Source organism: Hemitrygon akajei, chromosome 3 (genome assembly GCF_048418815.1).
Source record: "Hemitrygon akajei chromosome 3, sHemAka1.3, whole genome shotgun sequence".
NCBI classification, from domain to species: Eukaryota; Metazoa; Chordata; class Chondrichthyes; order Myliobatiformes; family Dasyatidae; genus Hemitrygon; species Hemitrygon akajei.
The window spans coordinates 117,127,609-117,142,463 of record NC_133126.1 but is presented as its reverse complement, the minus strand read 5'-3'; the positions used below and the strand labels follow the sequence as shown (position 1 = coordinate 117,142,463).

Here is a 14,855-nt window from a genome sequence, read left to right as displayed (position 1 = left end):
TGTAGCCAGAGCAATCTCTCAATATGACCCAAACCCTGAATTCTGGCAATATAACTCTTTTCTACACTCCTTCTAATTTAACATGATCTTTCCTATAGCAGAGTGACTAAAACTGAACACAATTCTCCAAGTGCGATTTAATCAACTGCGATTTAATCAACTGTACAACTGCGACATAGTCTCAGAGAACCATGTACCTGAACTCCAACTATCCCTTTGTTCTATTACACTCCCCAGGGCCCTACCATTCACGATGAAAGTCATACCTTGATTTGACTTTCCAAAGGACCAATAAGGAATAATAGGATTAAACACATAAAATAAGAATATCTAGCCATGATAGCCTTTGGTAGGCCTATCCAGCTATCTCACTCCCTGGCTCCATAGAACATTATAAATTCAAGGGTTAATCTGACATAAGGAGTCTATGTAAAAAAAAAATTTCCCCTCATCATGTCTGATTGTTTTTTAAAAAAAATCACTCCAAGTGTGTTCTCAGCTAAGCAACATTTTTGACCCGAGGAGTGGGGAATGTGCGTCGGATTCAGAGCCCTACGGAGAGAGGACAAAAGGTGCAGAATCGGGCAAGAGTGGTCTTTTTGGACCATGCAGGTATGGATGTCAGCATCAGAGGCCTGACACCAGTTGCAAAGAAAAGGAGGGTAGACTCAAGCGGAGGAGTCACTGTCGGAGTGGGCCAACGATAGAGCGTGAAGGCTTTGACTTAACTGTGTGAACAGTCGAGAGGCAAGCCTTTTAGTTTTTGGTATGGAGTAGTCAGGATGGAATGCTCCTCCTGTCAGATGTGGGAATTCCGGATCCCAGATCCCTGACTATAGCTGCGGGAAGTGCACCCAACTTCAGTGCCTGACTGACCGGGTCTAGGAGCTGGATCACTTGGCAGGCTGAATATATTATGGACAAGCCTTTTGAAGAGGTGGTCACACCCAGAGTACTGGCTTCGGTCAGTAGAGGGGTGACCACCAGGAGAGTTAAAGGGATTAAGAAGTCAGTAAACAGTCATCTTGTGGCCATCACCCTCAGCAACAAGTATACCCCTTCAGATACTGCTGGGGGGGGGGGGGAATGACCCATCGGATAATGGCAGCAGCAGCCAGGCTGGTAGCACTGTGGCCGGCTCTGAGACTCAGCAGGGAAGGGTAAAATCAGGCAGTGCGGGAGTGATAGGGGACTCGATAGTCAGGGGGACAGAAAAGAGATTCAGTGGCCGCAAAAGATTCAGCAGGATGATGTGTTGCCTCCCGGGTGCTACTGTAATTAATCTGTAATTAGTGGCGTTCCACAGGGATCTGTGTTGGGACCATTGCTGTTTGTGATGTATATAAATGACCTGGATGAAAATGTGGAATGGTGGGTTAGTAAATTTGTGGTTGATACCAAGATTGGTTGAATTGTGGATAATCTAGAAGATCGGCAAAGATTACAGCATGAGAGATCAGTTGCAGATATGGGCTGAGAAACGGCAGGTGGAGTTTAAACCAGGTAAATGTGAGGTGTTGCATTTCAGTAGGACAAATGCAAAGATACAGTATACGGTTAAGAGCAAGGTCCTTAACAGTGTCGCTAAGCAGAGAGATCCCGGGATCCAAGTTCACAGCTCCTTGAAAGTGGATAAACAGGTGGATAAGGTGGTTAAGGAGGATTATGGAATGCTTGCATATTAGTCGAGGCATTGAGTTCAAAAGCCAGGAGGTTATATTGGAACTTTATAATATAAACTCTGGTAAGGCCACATATGGAGTATTGCGTACATTTCTGGTCGTCCCCTATAGGAAGGATATTGAAGCTTTGGAGAGGGTGCAGAAGAGGTTCACCAGGATGCTGCACAGTTTAGAGGGTGTGTGCTATCATGAGAGGCTGGATAAACTTGGCTTGTTTTCTTTGGAGCATCGGAGCTGAGAAGAGATCTGATTATGAGAGGCATAGATGGAGTGGATAGAGAGTATCTGTTTCCCAGGGTTGAAATGTCTAATAGGAGAGGGCGTGCATTGAAGGCGAGGGAGGAGTAAGTTCAAAGGGGATGTGAGGGGTAAGTTTATCTACTCAAAATCGTGGATGCCTGGAATGCACTGCCTGATATGGTAGGAGAGACAAATACATTAGAGGCTTTAAGAGACATTTGGATGTAAGGAAGATGGAGGGATATGGATATGGTGGAGGGATTAGTGTTAGGATGTTTCTGATTTGGGTTTGGTACAACACTGGGCTGAATGGCCTGTTCCTGTGCAGTATTCTTCTATGTTCTAGACACATTTTCCTCTATGTAAACCACAGAAACCCACTTGTTCAATCTCTCCACGACTGGAAAACTTCCACCATGGTTTCAATCTACTGAATCCCTTCTGCAGCCACTTCTGGCATTACTCCTGGAGTTCATGCCCTGAACTGGAAGCATTTTTCCTGGTTGGGTTTAACTTAACTTATGGCATTCTGACAGCCTTCTAGATCCTTGGACCTACTTCCCAGTTGTAACTTTTCCTGTAATAACTTTTAAAAGGATTCATATCATTTTTGTTCCCCTCATTTTCCCTTGAAATATATATCACTTATGATTTTGCCACTTTAAAATTCATTTCCTATGTGACTGCCAAGGCTGAAAATATCAATATTATCTATTTATCCATTCATTCAGATTCAATGTGGAATAGGCCCTTCTGTCCCTTTGAGAGACGCCGCGCAGTAACTCCCAATTTAACCATAGCCTAATCACAGGACTATTTGCAATAATTGAATAATCTACCAACCGGTACATCTTTGGACTGTGAGAGGAAACAGGAGCACCCTGAGAAAGCCCACGCGGTCACGGAAAAGAATGTACAAGCCAGCAGCAGGAAATGAACCCAGGTCACCTGTACTGTAAAGTGTTTTGCTAACCACGTTACCATGCTTTACTCATATTGAAGACACCAAAATTTCAGTGTTTGAACTGAATGCATTTACATCAGCTTCAACAACTGGAAGAGGGCATTAGGAATTGAATTGAATTGACTTTATTACTTATATCCTCCATATACATGAGGAGAAAAATCTTATGTCTCTGTCTAAATGTGGAATTTATAGTAATGTGTAATAAATAGCAAGTACAACAGGACAGTCATTATAACATAGAAATACAATTGTATCAGCATGAGTTAATCAGTCTGATGGCCTGGTGGAAGAAGCTGTCCCAGAGCCAGTTGGTCCTGGCTTTTATGCTGTGGTACCATTTCCCAGATGGTAGCAGCTGGAACAGTTTGTGGTTGGGAATGGAATGCACTGCTGGCAACAATGGTGGAGGTGGATACAATCGGGGCTTTTATGAGACTTTTAAATACTGTTGGTACATGGAGCTTAGAAAAATAGAGGCTATGCATTAGGGTAATTCTAGGCAGTTTCTAGAGTAGGTTACATGGTCGGCACAACACTGTGGGCCGAAGGGCCTGTAATGTGCTGTAGATTTCTATGATCTAGAAAACATTAATATTCATAATTTTAAATGCATCCATCATGCCAGCTCTCATTTTTCTCCTCGCTCCAGGGAAAACTGACCTAGCCTATACAACCTCTCCTGATCACTCAGCCCTTTAATGGATCATTTATACATTCTTCTCTCTCCTGTAATGTGATGACCACGAATCTCCAAGTGAAGCCCGAACCAACTTTTGTTCATGATGTTCTAACTTTTGGACTCAGGGTCTTCACTGATGAAGGCAAATACCTTCCTCGCCATTCTGTGTCCCAATGCTCCCACGTTCAGGGAACGATACACAGGTCCCTTCATTCACCACCCCCAGGGTCCTGCCATTCACTGTGTATTACAGCATCAAAACATCACAGATACTACAAGTTTGAATTTACAACTGTGCTGAGCTGAATTACAAAAATACACAGACACCACAGGTATCATCAAACAGACGGCTGATAACCAGGTTTGGATCACGGACTGCTATAAGCTAAGAGGACCAGCTAGCATCATATTGAAGTGAAACATAGATTAAACTTGAGAAACCGAGGTGGACAATTAAACTATCCCACTAAATTTTGAATAATCTGGGGGTAAACACAAATGCAATCAGGTCTCACAGAACTTATAGTTAAGATGTGCATTTGACTATCATAAAATCCATGAGGGCACAGTGAGTGTGACATTGGTTTCTTCACCGCTGTGGACCAATTCAGAGCCATGGACTAGCAGACATCTTGAAAAGCTCAGGCAGTCATTGGCCTGACTGGTGGGCTAGCCAAGCTGTAAAAGAAGGGGTCAGTCATTTAAAACTGAGGTTGGTAGAAATTTCTTCTCTCCGAGGCAGTGAATCTCTGAAATTCTCTGCCCAAGAGGGTGGTAGAGGCCACATCATTAGATAAGTTTTCGAACGCTGAGAAATTAAGGGTTATGGAGAACTAAGAAGCGGAGTAGAGGCCAGCATGAGCAGCTGTGATCATAGTGAATGGTCAGGCTTGAGAAACCTGAAGTCCTAGTCTTCCTGCTCCTGAATTTTTTGTGTTCCTGTAACAGACACTTGGAGACTCCATTACAGGTCTGGTTACATTTCATGTTTAATCCAAGTGTTACCAGTTTAATAGACTCTGAGACTGTTAACCTATTTGCTCTTTCCACAAAGATGGATTTGGGTAACACACCCTGCAAATAATTCCTTCACTGGTCCCAGTAACATCACCACAAATTTTCTCAACACTCTTGCTGACATTTTCACTTTCTTCCCTTGATGTGTTGATCAAAGATGTATGCCATCTTCTAGGTATGATTTAACCAGCATGTTAGACAATTCAACTGTAATGTGCTTGTTCTTCCATTCTATAGACTGGCATATCATAGGGTTATAAAGCAAGGAAATAGACTCTTTCACCCAACTCATCCATTCCAACCAAGAAGTCCACCTAAGCTAGTTCCATGGGTCAACATGTGGCCCATATATCTTTAAACCTTTCCTATCCATGTACCTACCCAAAATGCCCTTTAAATGTTATAACTGTAGCTACCTCAACCACTCCCACTGGCAGTTTGGTCCATGTACCCTCCCTATCTACTGTGTGAAGATGTTGCCCCTAAGGTCCCTTTTAAATCGTTCCTGCCTCACCTTAAATCACCAACTGTCAGGAATAATGTGCACATTTAACCTAATCTCCCTCTGTTCCTCTATGCTTTTCAGTGCTGACTGTGTACTCTGCATTCTCTTGCTTCCTCTTCCCAAATGCACTACATCTCACATCTCTGAGTTGAACGTCATCTTCCATTTCTCTGTCCAATGGACTAGCCCCTTGATGTCTTCCTCAAGTCCAGATCTTCCTTCCTCACCATCAACTGCAAGGACAATTTTTGTATCATCTGAAAGCATTTTAATCAATGCTTCCACTCCTGATTCTAAAGCATTGAAAGGAGCTCTGAACCTTGTACAATCCCACTGCCAACAGCTGTGCAAACACTCAGTACCTGGTGATTATTGCTCTTTGCTTCTTGGAAATGAACTAACCTTTGGATCTCATTGGCTTTTATGTTTCTGGTCTATGTGAAGCACTTTAACTGTGCAATTCTCATCACCCTGACAATTAAGTTCTCAAAAAATAAAACTAGTCAGATGAACTTCCTGAAACAGATTTATACCTTGCATGGATGAATCAGTGCTTTTTCAACAATGATATGTACTCTCGTCCTTTTCAAGTACCAAGATCACCATTGCTAACACTGTCCGGCCCGTATATACCTGTCCTACAGTCAAGTCCTTCAACCTATTCAGCAAGACCACAATTCCCACCTGTCATTGGGGCCCCAGTTCTCCTGCTCCCCTCAACTGAGCAGGGCCTTGTTTCCTGTGCTACCACTACATTTACTGGGTTCAATGAAAAATCTACCACAATAAAAGTGATGTGAAAATGAGCTAGAGTAATATTAGATCACGTACAATTCAGAAAACCCAATAATTCGGCACAGTCCCAAATGTGTTGAATTACTGGAGTTTTACTGCAGAAAACTTTCATGTTATTACTGAGACGGGCCAGTTACTTACCGAGGCTCCGATGAGAGCTGTGTGCCCGTGAAGCTCAGCCACATCTGCACTGACTAAGTTGTTCTTTAGGATCTCATGCACTTCATCGTAGTCACCCTCTCCGGCCGCGATGATCAGCTGCTCAGAGCTGCACTCAAGCGGCCCTTTGGGTCCAAAGCCTTCGCGGTTCCCATTGATCACAGCCGCCACATCCCACGCAAGTTTAGTCTGTGCGTGCCTATGGAGAAGCCACATCTGTCATCATGCCCTGGGCACAGGGTGACAAACTTTGAATGGACATGTTGATATACTTGAGGATGCCCATCTCAAGCAGTACCACATAAATGAGTCTTCATTTACTTAGAGATACAGCATGGTGACAGGCCATTCCAGCCCAACAGCCAACGCCGCCCAATTACACCCATGTGATCAGTTAACCTTCTAACCCATACATCTTTGAAATGTGAGAGGAAAGCCACATGGTCACAAGGAGAATGCAAGAACTCATTGCAGATAATGGGGAGAGGAATTAAATCCTGGTGTTGCTGCTGTAAGAGCATTACTCTAACCACTACACTACCATGCCTCACTAGAACTCTATTCCCAAGAAATATTCAACACCAAAAGCAGAGAGCACTGTATAAATTACATTGGCAAGATAGTGCAGTCAGGAATGGAAAGTGGTCCCTATTGCACTGAACATATCCAGCAAGGAGATGTTCTGGAGCAAAACACAAGCTACTGGTAGAACTCAGCTTGCTCAAGATTAAAGTGTATTTCTCACATGTACGTCAAAACATACAGTGAAATGCATTGTTGGCATTAACAACGAATGCACCCTAGGGTGCGCTGGGTGAGCCCGCAAGTGTCACCACACATTCTGGCGCCAACATTGCGTTCCCAGAGGTCAAGCAGTATCCGCGGGAGGGAGGAATTGTTGGTGTTTCAGATCGAGACTTCATTATGATGGGCCAGGAACATCGACAATTCCTTTCCCTCTCACAGATGCTGCCTGACCCATCGAATTCTTCCAGCAGTTTATTTTATTCGATTTTGCTCCAGATTCCAGCACCTGCACTCCCGCATCACCACTTTCTGATTTTATTTCACGATTCTAGGATTCTGCTTTCAGTTCAATTTTTTTTAATAAAGAATGGAATAAAACAAACAACAAAAACTTTTCGAGACACCCATGACTTTTTTGTAGTTGCTCTGTGTGCGGAAAATCAAACTTCAGTCAGAGCAACCACTGTGTGTTGGTTAACTCGGTCTGGATGGTAATCTTTGCACTCATGCTCAAAAACGACAGATAAACTTAGAGGAAAAGACCCACTTGCCCACCACTTGTACCCTCTCTGAAACTTATGGCATGAACATTATTTTTTTTTCTAATTTCAGGTAACCCTTACTTCCTGTGCTTCCCCCCCTCACCATCTCCTATCTCTCTCTCCCTCCCCTTCCAATCCGACTCCAGTTCTCTCATTTTTGTTCCCATTCTCACACCCTTCTTCCAGCCTCCTTCCCCACCAGAAAAACCTACTCTCACCACCCCCCTCAGCTCCATCCACATACCACCCACACATTTCAGCCACTGAATCCCATCCCCCATCAATTCCTTCCGCTCCTCTTCCACCCTTTAATGATTATCATTACCTCTTTCCCTCCAAGAGGACCGCAACCTTACCGTTGGGTTTGGATGCTTACACGCTGGAGTCAGGGTTTTCTGCTTTGGCTCTTGGTAGGGTCACCCATGCTAAGCAGGTCAAAGGCTAAAGGCTCCAGACTAAGAGTGCCCCACCTCACCGTCCTCCAGGTTCAGCTCAGGGCTAATAATCCTGACTGGTAAAACAAAATTGTTGCAGAAACAATGATGAATCCTTCTCTGTCTGAGTGTGAAAATATTCCGGTCTGTACCTGGGTCTTGGTGACTGACAGCAGTGAAATCTGAGATGAAGCTACCGACACAACGAAAGAATCCCCGAACACTGCCAGAGATGGGAGGACCTTCAGTGGTGCCCTAAACACCAGTGGTGTAATGGCAGTTAACTTAATTATTTCTTTCCTTACTCGGATGCCAACATTTGTAGCCTTTAACACCCTCCAGCCTCTGACTAGACCTTCGCCTGCACTGCCAGCCCAACTCCACCTGCCTCTTCCTTGTTTGCTTCCACCTATCACCCAACACTATTCCCACACCCTTTCTGCCCATCGTTCTTCACCCCCCCCAGTCCACCTGTCACTTACTGGCCCCATCTCACCCTTCTTCCTGGCGGCTACTTTCTGTTTCCACTATTAGTCTTGAGGCAAGGTGTTGACCTGAAACATCAACAATTCCTTTCCCTCCACAGATGCTGCTCGACCCACTGAATTCCTCGCTAAAACTCCATCTTGCAGCACCATCACTCTCCTGTGTCTGAAAACTTACTTGATTTGTAATTTCATCCATCTACAAAGTACTGAAGTCCAAACACAACCTCACCAATTATTAATGTGATCTTCTGGGGTAGATGCGGGTTGGGTGGGGATTCGATAGTGATCAGGAGGTAGAGGAGGGACGGACCATCAATAAATTATTCCTTCATTATTCCCTATTTTGAGAATCTGAGTTAATTGATTGAGTGTAACCGAGAGGTGATATCTGGAGACACCAGTCTTACTTGCTCAGCATGTTCATCAGTTGGAATTACATCCGTGCCACAAAAAAAAAATTTAATTCTTGAACATCTCACTTCAGCCCGTGGATGGGGTTGAATGGCCCCACCCCTGGGTCTGAGTCAAACAGTGGTGGTTTCAAATTGCAACCGGGGTTGCACCAAAGTCCAGGCTATCACTGCCTCAGAATGCTTTACAGTCAACGGCTTGATTCAGATTCCTCTTCATTCTTATAGGTAGCTACATACAAAATATTGGCTATTGGTTTAGGAGGTAAATGTGTTAGTTGGCCAATACTTTGTATCTAGCTACCTACTGAGCCAAGACTTTGGCATTTTCCCAATGCCCTGGCCAATTTTATCATTCAGTCAAGAGCACCAAGAAAGATTACAGTCAAACTCCAATTATCTGTTATTCATCATTCCAAATTTCTGATTGTTTGGCATCTGCGTGGTGAGGCCCCTGTACCCATGTTCTCTCTAACACACCAAGGTCCTGGTTCCAACGTCACTTTCCCCATACAGCAATCCCAGTTCCCACACTTCCTTTAAACCAGCTGACGTCAGTCCCCGAAACTGCCACAGTTCTGTTTCTGGCACTTCTTTGGAACTAACTGGGTCACTGGAAAAGTTATTGACATCTTAAAAAAGGGGAAATAAAAGTCTGTTTTGGTCAATGGAAAATCTGCTAGTCCAACACGGCCAAAGTCCTTAAGCTTGATCACATATGCGCGTCATTATGCTGTATGCGAAATGGCTCCTGGTTTTTTCCAAAGTATAGATATGACTCCAATTGAAAGGGCTGTAAAGGACTTTGGGATGAGCTGAATGGTGTTATATAAATACTAAACTATTGTTTCCCTTCATTAAAGAATGTTGGAACACTAGATAAACTTATTTTTGAGGTATCAGGTCCGAGAGATTACCCTCATCAGAAAAGTCTTGTATTAGAACATACCTGCTTGCAAATAACATCCTCTTCTGTAATCCTGAGAGAACAATCAGCACTTGGCTGTGAAATTCTGCACCTACATCAGCACAGCACACCCTCAGTATTGCAATGGAGTTGTGGCTAGGTTGGAGCACCTGTAAGATGGGGGCTCACAGAAAGGAACTCTAGCTTTTTGAAGGTACCAGATGATCAGAGCCGGTACCTTTGAAATTCTGTGCTGCCAGACCAGCTGGTTTTCTGGACCAATGGATACAACTTGTATGAGTAGCCCAACATTTTATTTCACTTTTTCTGAAAACATGTCACCTAGTGGTGTAACCAAACTGGTGAGTTTGAATAGGAGATGGAAATAGAACCCAGGAAGTTTCAGCTTGTCAAAGCAGGCTGAAAAACATGGGCAATCCGGAACTCAGCTCTGGCTATAACCTACGAATGTTCCTGACTGCCCCAGTGCTCCCAAGACCGAGGCTAACTATGGCCCTATACCCATGATATTGGCCTCATACATTCCAGTGCTCGCTTACAATCCAGATGAATGGGAATACCAGATGCCAAACCATCAGGATTTTGGATGATCACAGTTTTACTTTGTAAGGCAAGATACTGCCAGAACATTGAAAGGGAGTACACACCTGGAAGTTTGTCTACATATACAAGGAAAATACTTACAAAATGGGCAAAGTATGTGAATTATACCATACTGAGAGTTAGCCAATTTCCCTATTGGTATACCTATGTCTGTGGATGTGCATCTGCATTTTAACCAACAAAGCAGTTTTGTTAATAACAGTGAGTGTTTCTGTCTGTTCCTCATCTACCAACTCTTCTTCTGGGAAGAAATATCTGTCACCTTCTCTCCTGTACGAGCGAGTAAGGGGCAAGTGATCAGTATCATTGGAGTAAGTCCAAATTTCTGGTGGGAGGCTGTAGCTGTCATCAGACAGAAGCTTCCTGTATGGAGAAGAGAAGGGATCTTCTACTAGTTCAGTTCTCCAGGAGTACTTCTCCTTGTAAGGTTTTATAGTGATGACATGCTTCCCCATGTCAGACTGGTAAAATGGGTGATCCTTCACCGTGAAGGCTCCTTCTATTGTCGTACACAGCTTGATGAGACGATTCTGGTACCACAGCCCCACATCTTGACGCCCATTAGGATAGGTTAATACTCCAGGTCCAAAACGTTCATCGCCTTTATAAAGCCCCTAAATAAAGAGAAAATTCACCATAATGAAGGCCTCAACATGAATCACAGGGACTTTGGTCCATATATTAAAGCAGTACTGCACATTTCACCACCCATGACATAACCTTCATCAGAGGTAAGGGCAAGGACTTGAAATGAGATTCTAGTTCCACTTTGTCCCACATTTCTTAGAACTGCTCCCACTCTCGCACATCCAGAGGTTTTCCAACAGTACAGAAACAAGTGAATAGTAGCGGGAACCTTCTCAATTCACCACTTTGAATCTGGGAGACCTTTAGAAAACATCACAACGCTACAGTCCTATAGGAGGTGTTTCACAGGGAGTGGACATGATCAACATACACAATTCCTTATTGTCTTGCCTATAAGCAATGGCCAAGTTATTTGCGTGGCGGGCTATAATTTTTTCATTTGAGATGTGATCACAGAACAACTGTGATAATAAGACTATAATTGCCTTACTTCGGGAGACATGTTTAAAAGTTTATACGATTATGAGAGGAACAGACAGAGTAGACAGCCGGTATCTTTTTCATAGGGTCAATAGGTCTACTGCTTGAGGTCAGGCAATTTGGCTAAAAGGAGTTACATTCATAGGTGGTGTACAGGGCAATGTTTTTTGGAATGTGTTGCTAAGGGTGGTAGTAGAGGCAACACAGGTGTTTGAAAGGCCCTTTGGCGGGCACGTGACTGCAAAGAGTAGAGGGATATGGACATTGTTTAGGTAAACAGGATTAATTTAGTTAGGTGTTTAATTACTAGCTTAATTAGTTCAACACAGCATTGTGGGCCAAAGGATCTGTTCCTGTGTTATACTGTTCTGTTTTAATTGGAATCTCACAGACTAACAAAACACAAATACACAGACCTGATACACAAACACAAATGGCCGGACCTGACTGGCCATTTCCCCCCACCACAGATGCTGCTCGACACACCAAGTTTCTTCAGCAGTCTTTTGCTCAAAATTCCAGCATCTGCAGTCTCATTTGTCTATATCAAACTTGGACAGGCCTGCAGTACATACAATTATCTATAATTCAATGCAAAGACAAAAGCTACTACTGTTAATGATCCATAGCAAACTTTTCCCCTACTATTGTACCTTATTTAAAGATTGCTAAAATATTCATGCCGTAGATTGGTAATCCCTCTAATTTATCTTAAAATGTTGACATTAATCATTTCAAAGTCTACCATCTGAAAATAAATGCTTTATTGTCCCAAATATTGTGGAGAATATGTTCCCTCTCAAAATATAAAAAACTGGCAAAAATAGAAGCCTGAAATACAGGAACACACAACTGGTCAGTGGCACATGTGGAAGAACAACAGAGAAAGTGGAGAACAGAGGCAGAGGATATTAACTGGCAAACGAGGTGAAGAACGTGAAATAAGAGTGAAGAAGGCACATAATGCACAAGGTGGATGAGCAGGAAGGAGAATAGGAGATAAAATTGGTCAATGGTTTGTGAAAAACTGTTTTGCATAACATCCATACAGGAACATTCCAAAGAGAAATACATCAAGGTAGCACAAAGGGAGAAGTCATAACAGAGTGAAATTTATTGTGACATTAAAAGAGAAAACTATGCTGGAAATGTATGGAATTGTTGATTGTTTGTAAATGTTGAACCCATTATTAAGGCTAGAACACTGCAAAGTATTACATTCAAAGTTTCTTCAATTTGACTTCATTGAAAGTGTAGGAGTCCAAAGTCAGATCAGTGAAGCAGCTACACACACACACAAAATGCTGGAGGAACTCAGCAGGCCAGCAAACATCTATGGAAAAAAGGACAGTCGATGAAACCCTTCGGCAGGAGGGCAGAGCATAGGGGAGGAGTGAGGGACAAGATGATTAGATGGGACTATAGGATAAAATTTCAACCCGGATGTCTGTAATCCGGAACACACTACCTGAGGAAATGGAGGCAGCACATTTCTAACACTTATAAAGTGTCCAGATGAACACTTATCAGCAAGGCTAAGACCCAGAGCTGGCAAACATGATTAATAAAGAAAGACATTCGAAGGTCGGCATAGGCATTGAGAGCCAAAGGGCCTGTGTTGGAAAACTGGTGGGAATTTAAAGTGGTAAGTTTCTGAAAGCAACTGAATCTGTTCATTCAGAATCAGAATCAGGTTTAATATCACCGGCATTTGTCGTGAAATTCGTTAACTTAGCAGCAGCAGTACAATGCAGTACATGATAATATAGAAAGAAAAAAATAAGTAAATAAGTATATTAAATAGTTACATTTAAAAAAGGTGTAAAAACAGAAATAATAAAAATAGTGAGGTAGTGTTCATGGGTTCAATGTCCATTTAGGAATCGGATGGCAGAGGGGAAGAAGCTGTTCCTGAATCACTGAGTGTGTGTACCTCCCTCCTGATAGTAACAAGAAGGTGGCATGTCCTAGGTGACGTAGGCCCTTAACAATGGATGCCATCTTTCTGAGGCACCACTCCTTGAAGAGGCTTTAGATACTATGAAGGCTAATACCCAAGACAGAGCAGACTAATTTTACAACTTTCTGCAGCTTCTTTTGATCCTGTGCAGTAGCCTCCCCGCCCCCCCCCCCAAACCAGACATTGATGCAGCCTGTCAGAATGCTCTCCACAGTACATCTGTAGACATTTTTGAGTGTTTTTGGTGACAAACCAAATCTCCTCAAATCCTAATAAAACATAGCTGCAGTCTTGCCTTCTTTATAACATTGATATGTCGGGACCAGGTAAGATTCTCAAGAGATCTCGATATACAGGAACTTGAAACTGCTCACACTCTCCACCTCTGATCCCTCTAAGAGGATTGGTTCGTGTTCCTTCATCCTGGCCTTTCTGAAGTCCACAATCAGCTCTCTTGTCTTACTGACATTGAGTGAGAGGTTGTTGCTGCGACACCACTGAACCATCTGGTATATCTCGTTCCTGTACATACTCTGCTTAGATTCTACTAACGTATCATCAGCAAATTTATAGATGGTATTTGAGCTATGCCTAGCCACACAGTCATGTGTATATAGAGAGTAGAGCAGTGGGCTAAGCACACACCCCGGAGGTGTGCCAGTGTTGATCATCAGCGAGGAGGAGATGTTATCACCAATCTGCACAGACTATGGTTTTCTGGTTACAAAGTCAAGGATCCAATTGCAGAGGCTCAGGTTCTGTATTTTACCGATCAGTACATAAGAATGATGGTCTTAAATGCTGAGCTATAGTCAATGAACAGCATCCTGTTATAGGTGTTTGTATTGTCCAGGTGATCTAAGGCCACGTGAAGAGCCATTGAGATTGTGTCTGCGTAGACCTATTGTGGCAATAGGCAAATTACAGAGGGTCTAGGTCCTTGCTGAGTTAGGAGTTCATTTCTAGTCACGACCAACCTCTCTGAGCATTTCATCACTGTAGATGTGAGTGCTACTGGACGATAGTCATTAAGGCAGCTCATACTACTCTTCTTAGGCACTGGTATAATTGTTGCCTTTTTGAAGTAGGTGGGAACTTCCAACTGTAGCAGTGAGTGGTTGAAAATGTCCTTGGATACACTCGCCAGTTGGCTGGCACAAGTTTTCAGAGCCTTATCGCATACTCCAACGAAGCCTGACACCTTGCGAAAGTTCACCCTCCTGAAAAACAGCCTAACATCAGCCTCTGAGACAGAGATCACAGGGTCACCAGGTGCAGCAGGGATCTTCACAGCTGTAGTTGTATTCTCCCTTTCAAAGCGGGCATAGGAGGCATTGAGTTCATCTGGTAGCGAAGCATCATTGCAATTCATGCTATTGGGTTTTGCTTGGTAGAAAGTAATGTCTTGCAAACCCTGCCAGAGTTGTCGTACATCAAACGTCACCTCCAACCTCATTCGAAATTGTATCCACACTCTTCAGATAGCCCTCCACAAATCATACCTGGTTTTCTGGTACAGGCCTGGGTCGCCAGACTTGAATGCCACAGATCTAGCCTTCCAGGTTCATCCACGGCTTTTGGTTTGGGAATGTACAGTAAGTCTTTGTAGGCACACACTCATCACACGGACT

The 14,855-nt window shown here is 43.3% G+C and overlaps 1 protein-coding gene across 1 annotated transcript in view; it reads right to left on the bottom strand.

Annotated features, from left to right (window-relative positions):
• Nucleotides 1–14,855, bottom strand: part of ankmy1 (ankyrin repeat and MYND domain containing 1) — a 100,360-nt gene that overhangs the window by 62,893 nt on the left and 22,612 nt on the right. Inside the window, exons 3-4 of the mRNA XM_073039000.1 lie at nucleotides 10,341–10,810; nucleotides 6,027–6,243 (exon numbers count right to left, since the gene is read on the bottom strand). Coding sequence (XP_072895101.1) covers nucleotides 6,027–6,243; nucleotides 10,341–10,810 — 687 coding nt within the window. The remainder of the gene's footprint in view (nucleotides 1–6,026; nucleotides 6,244–10,340; nucleotides 10,811–14,855) is intronic.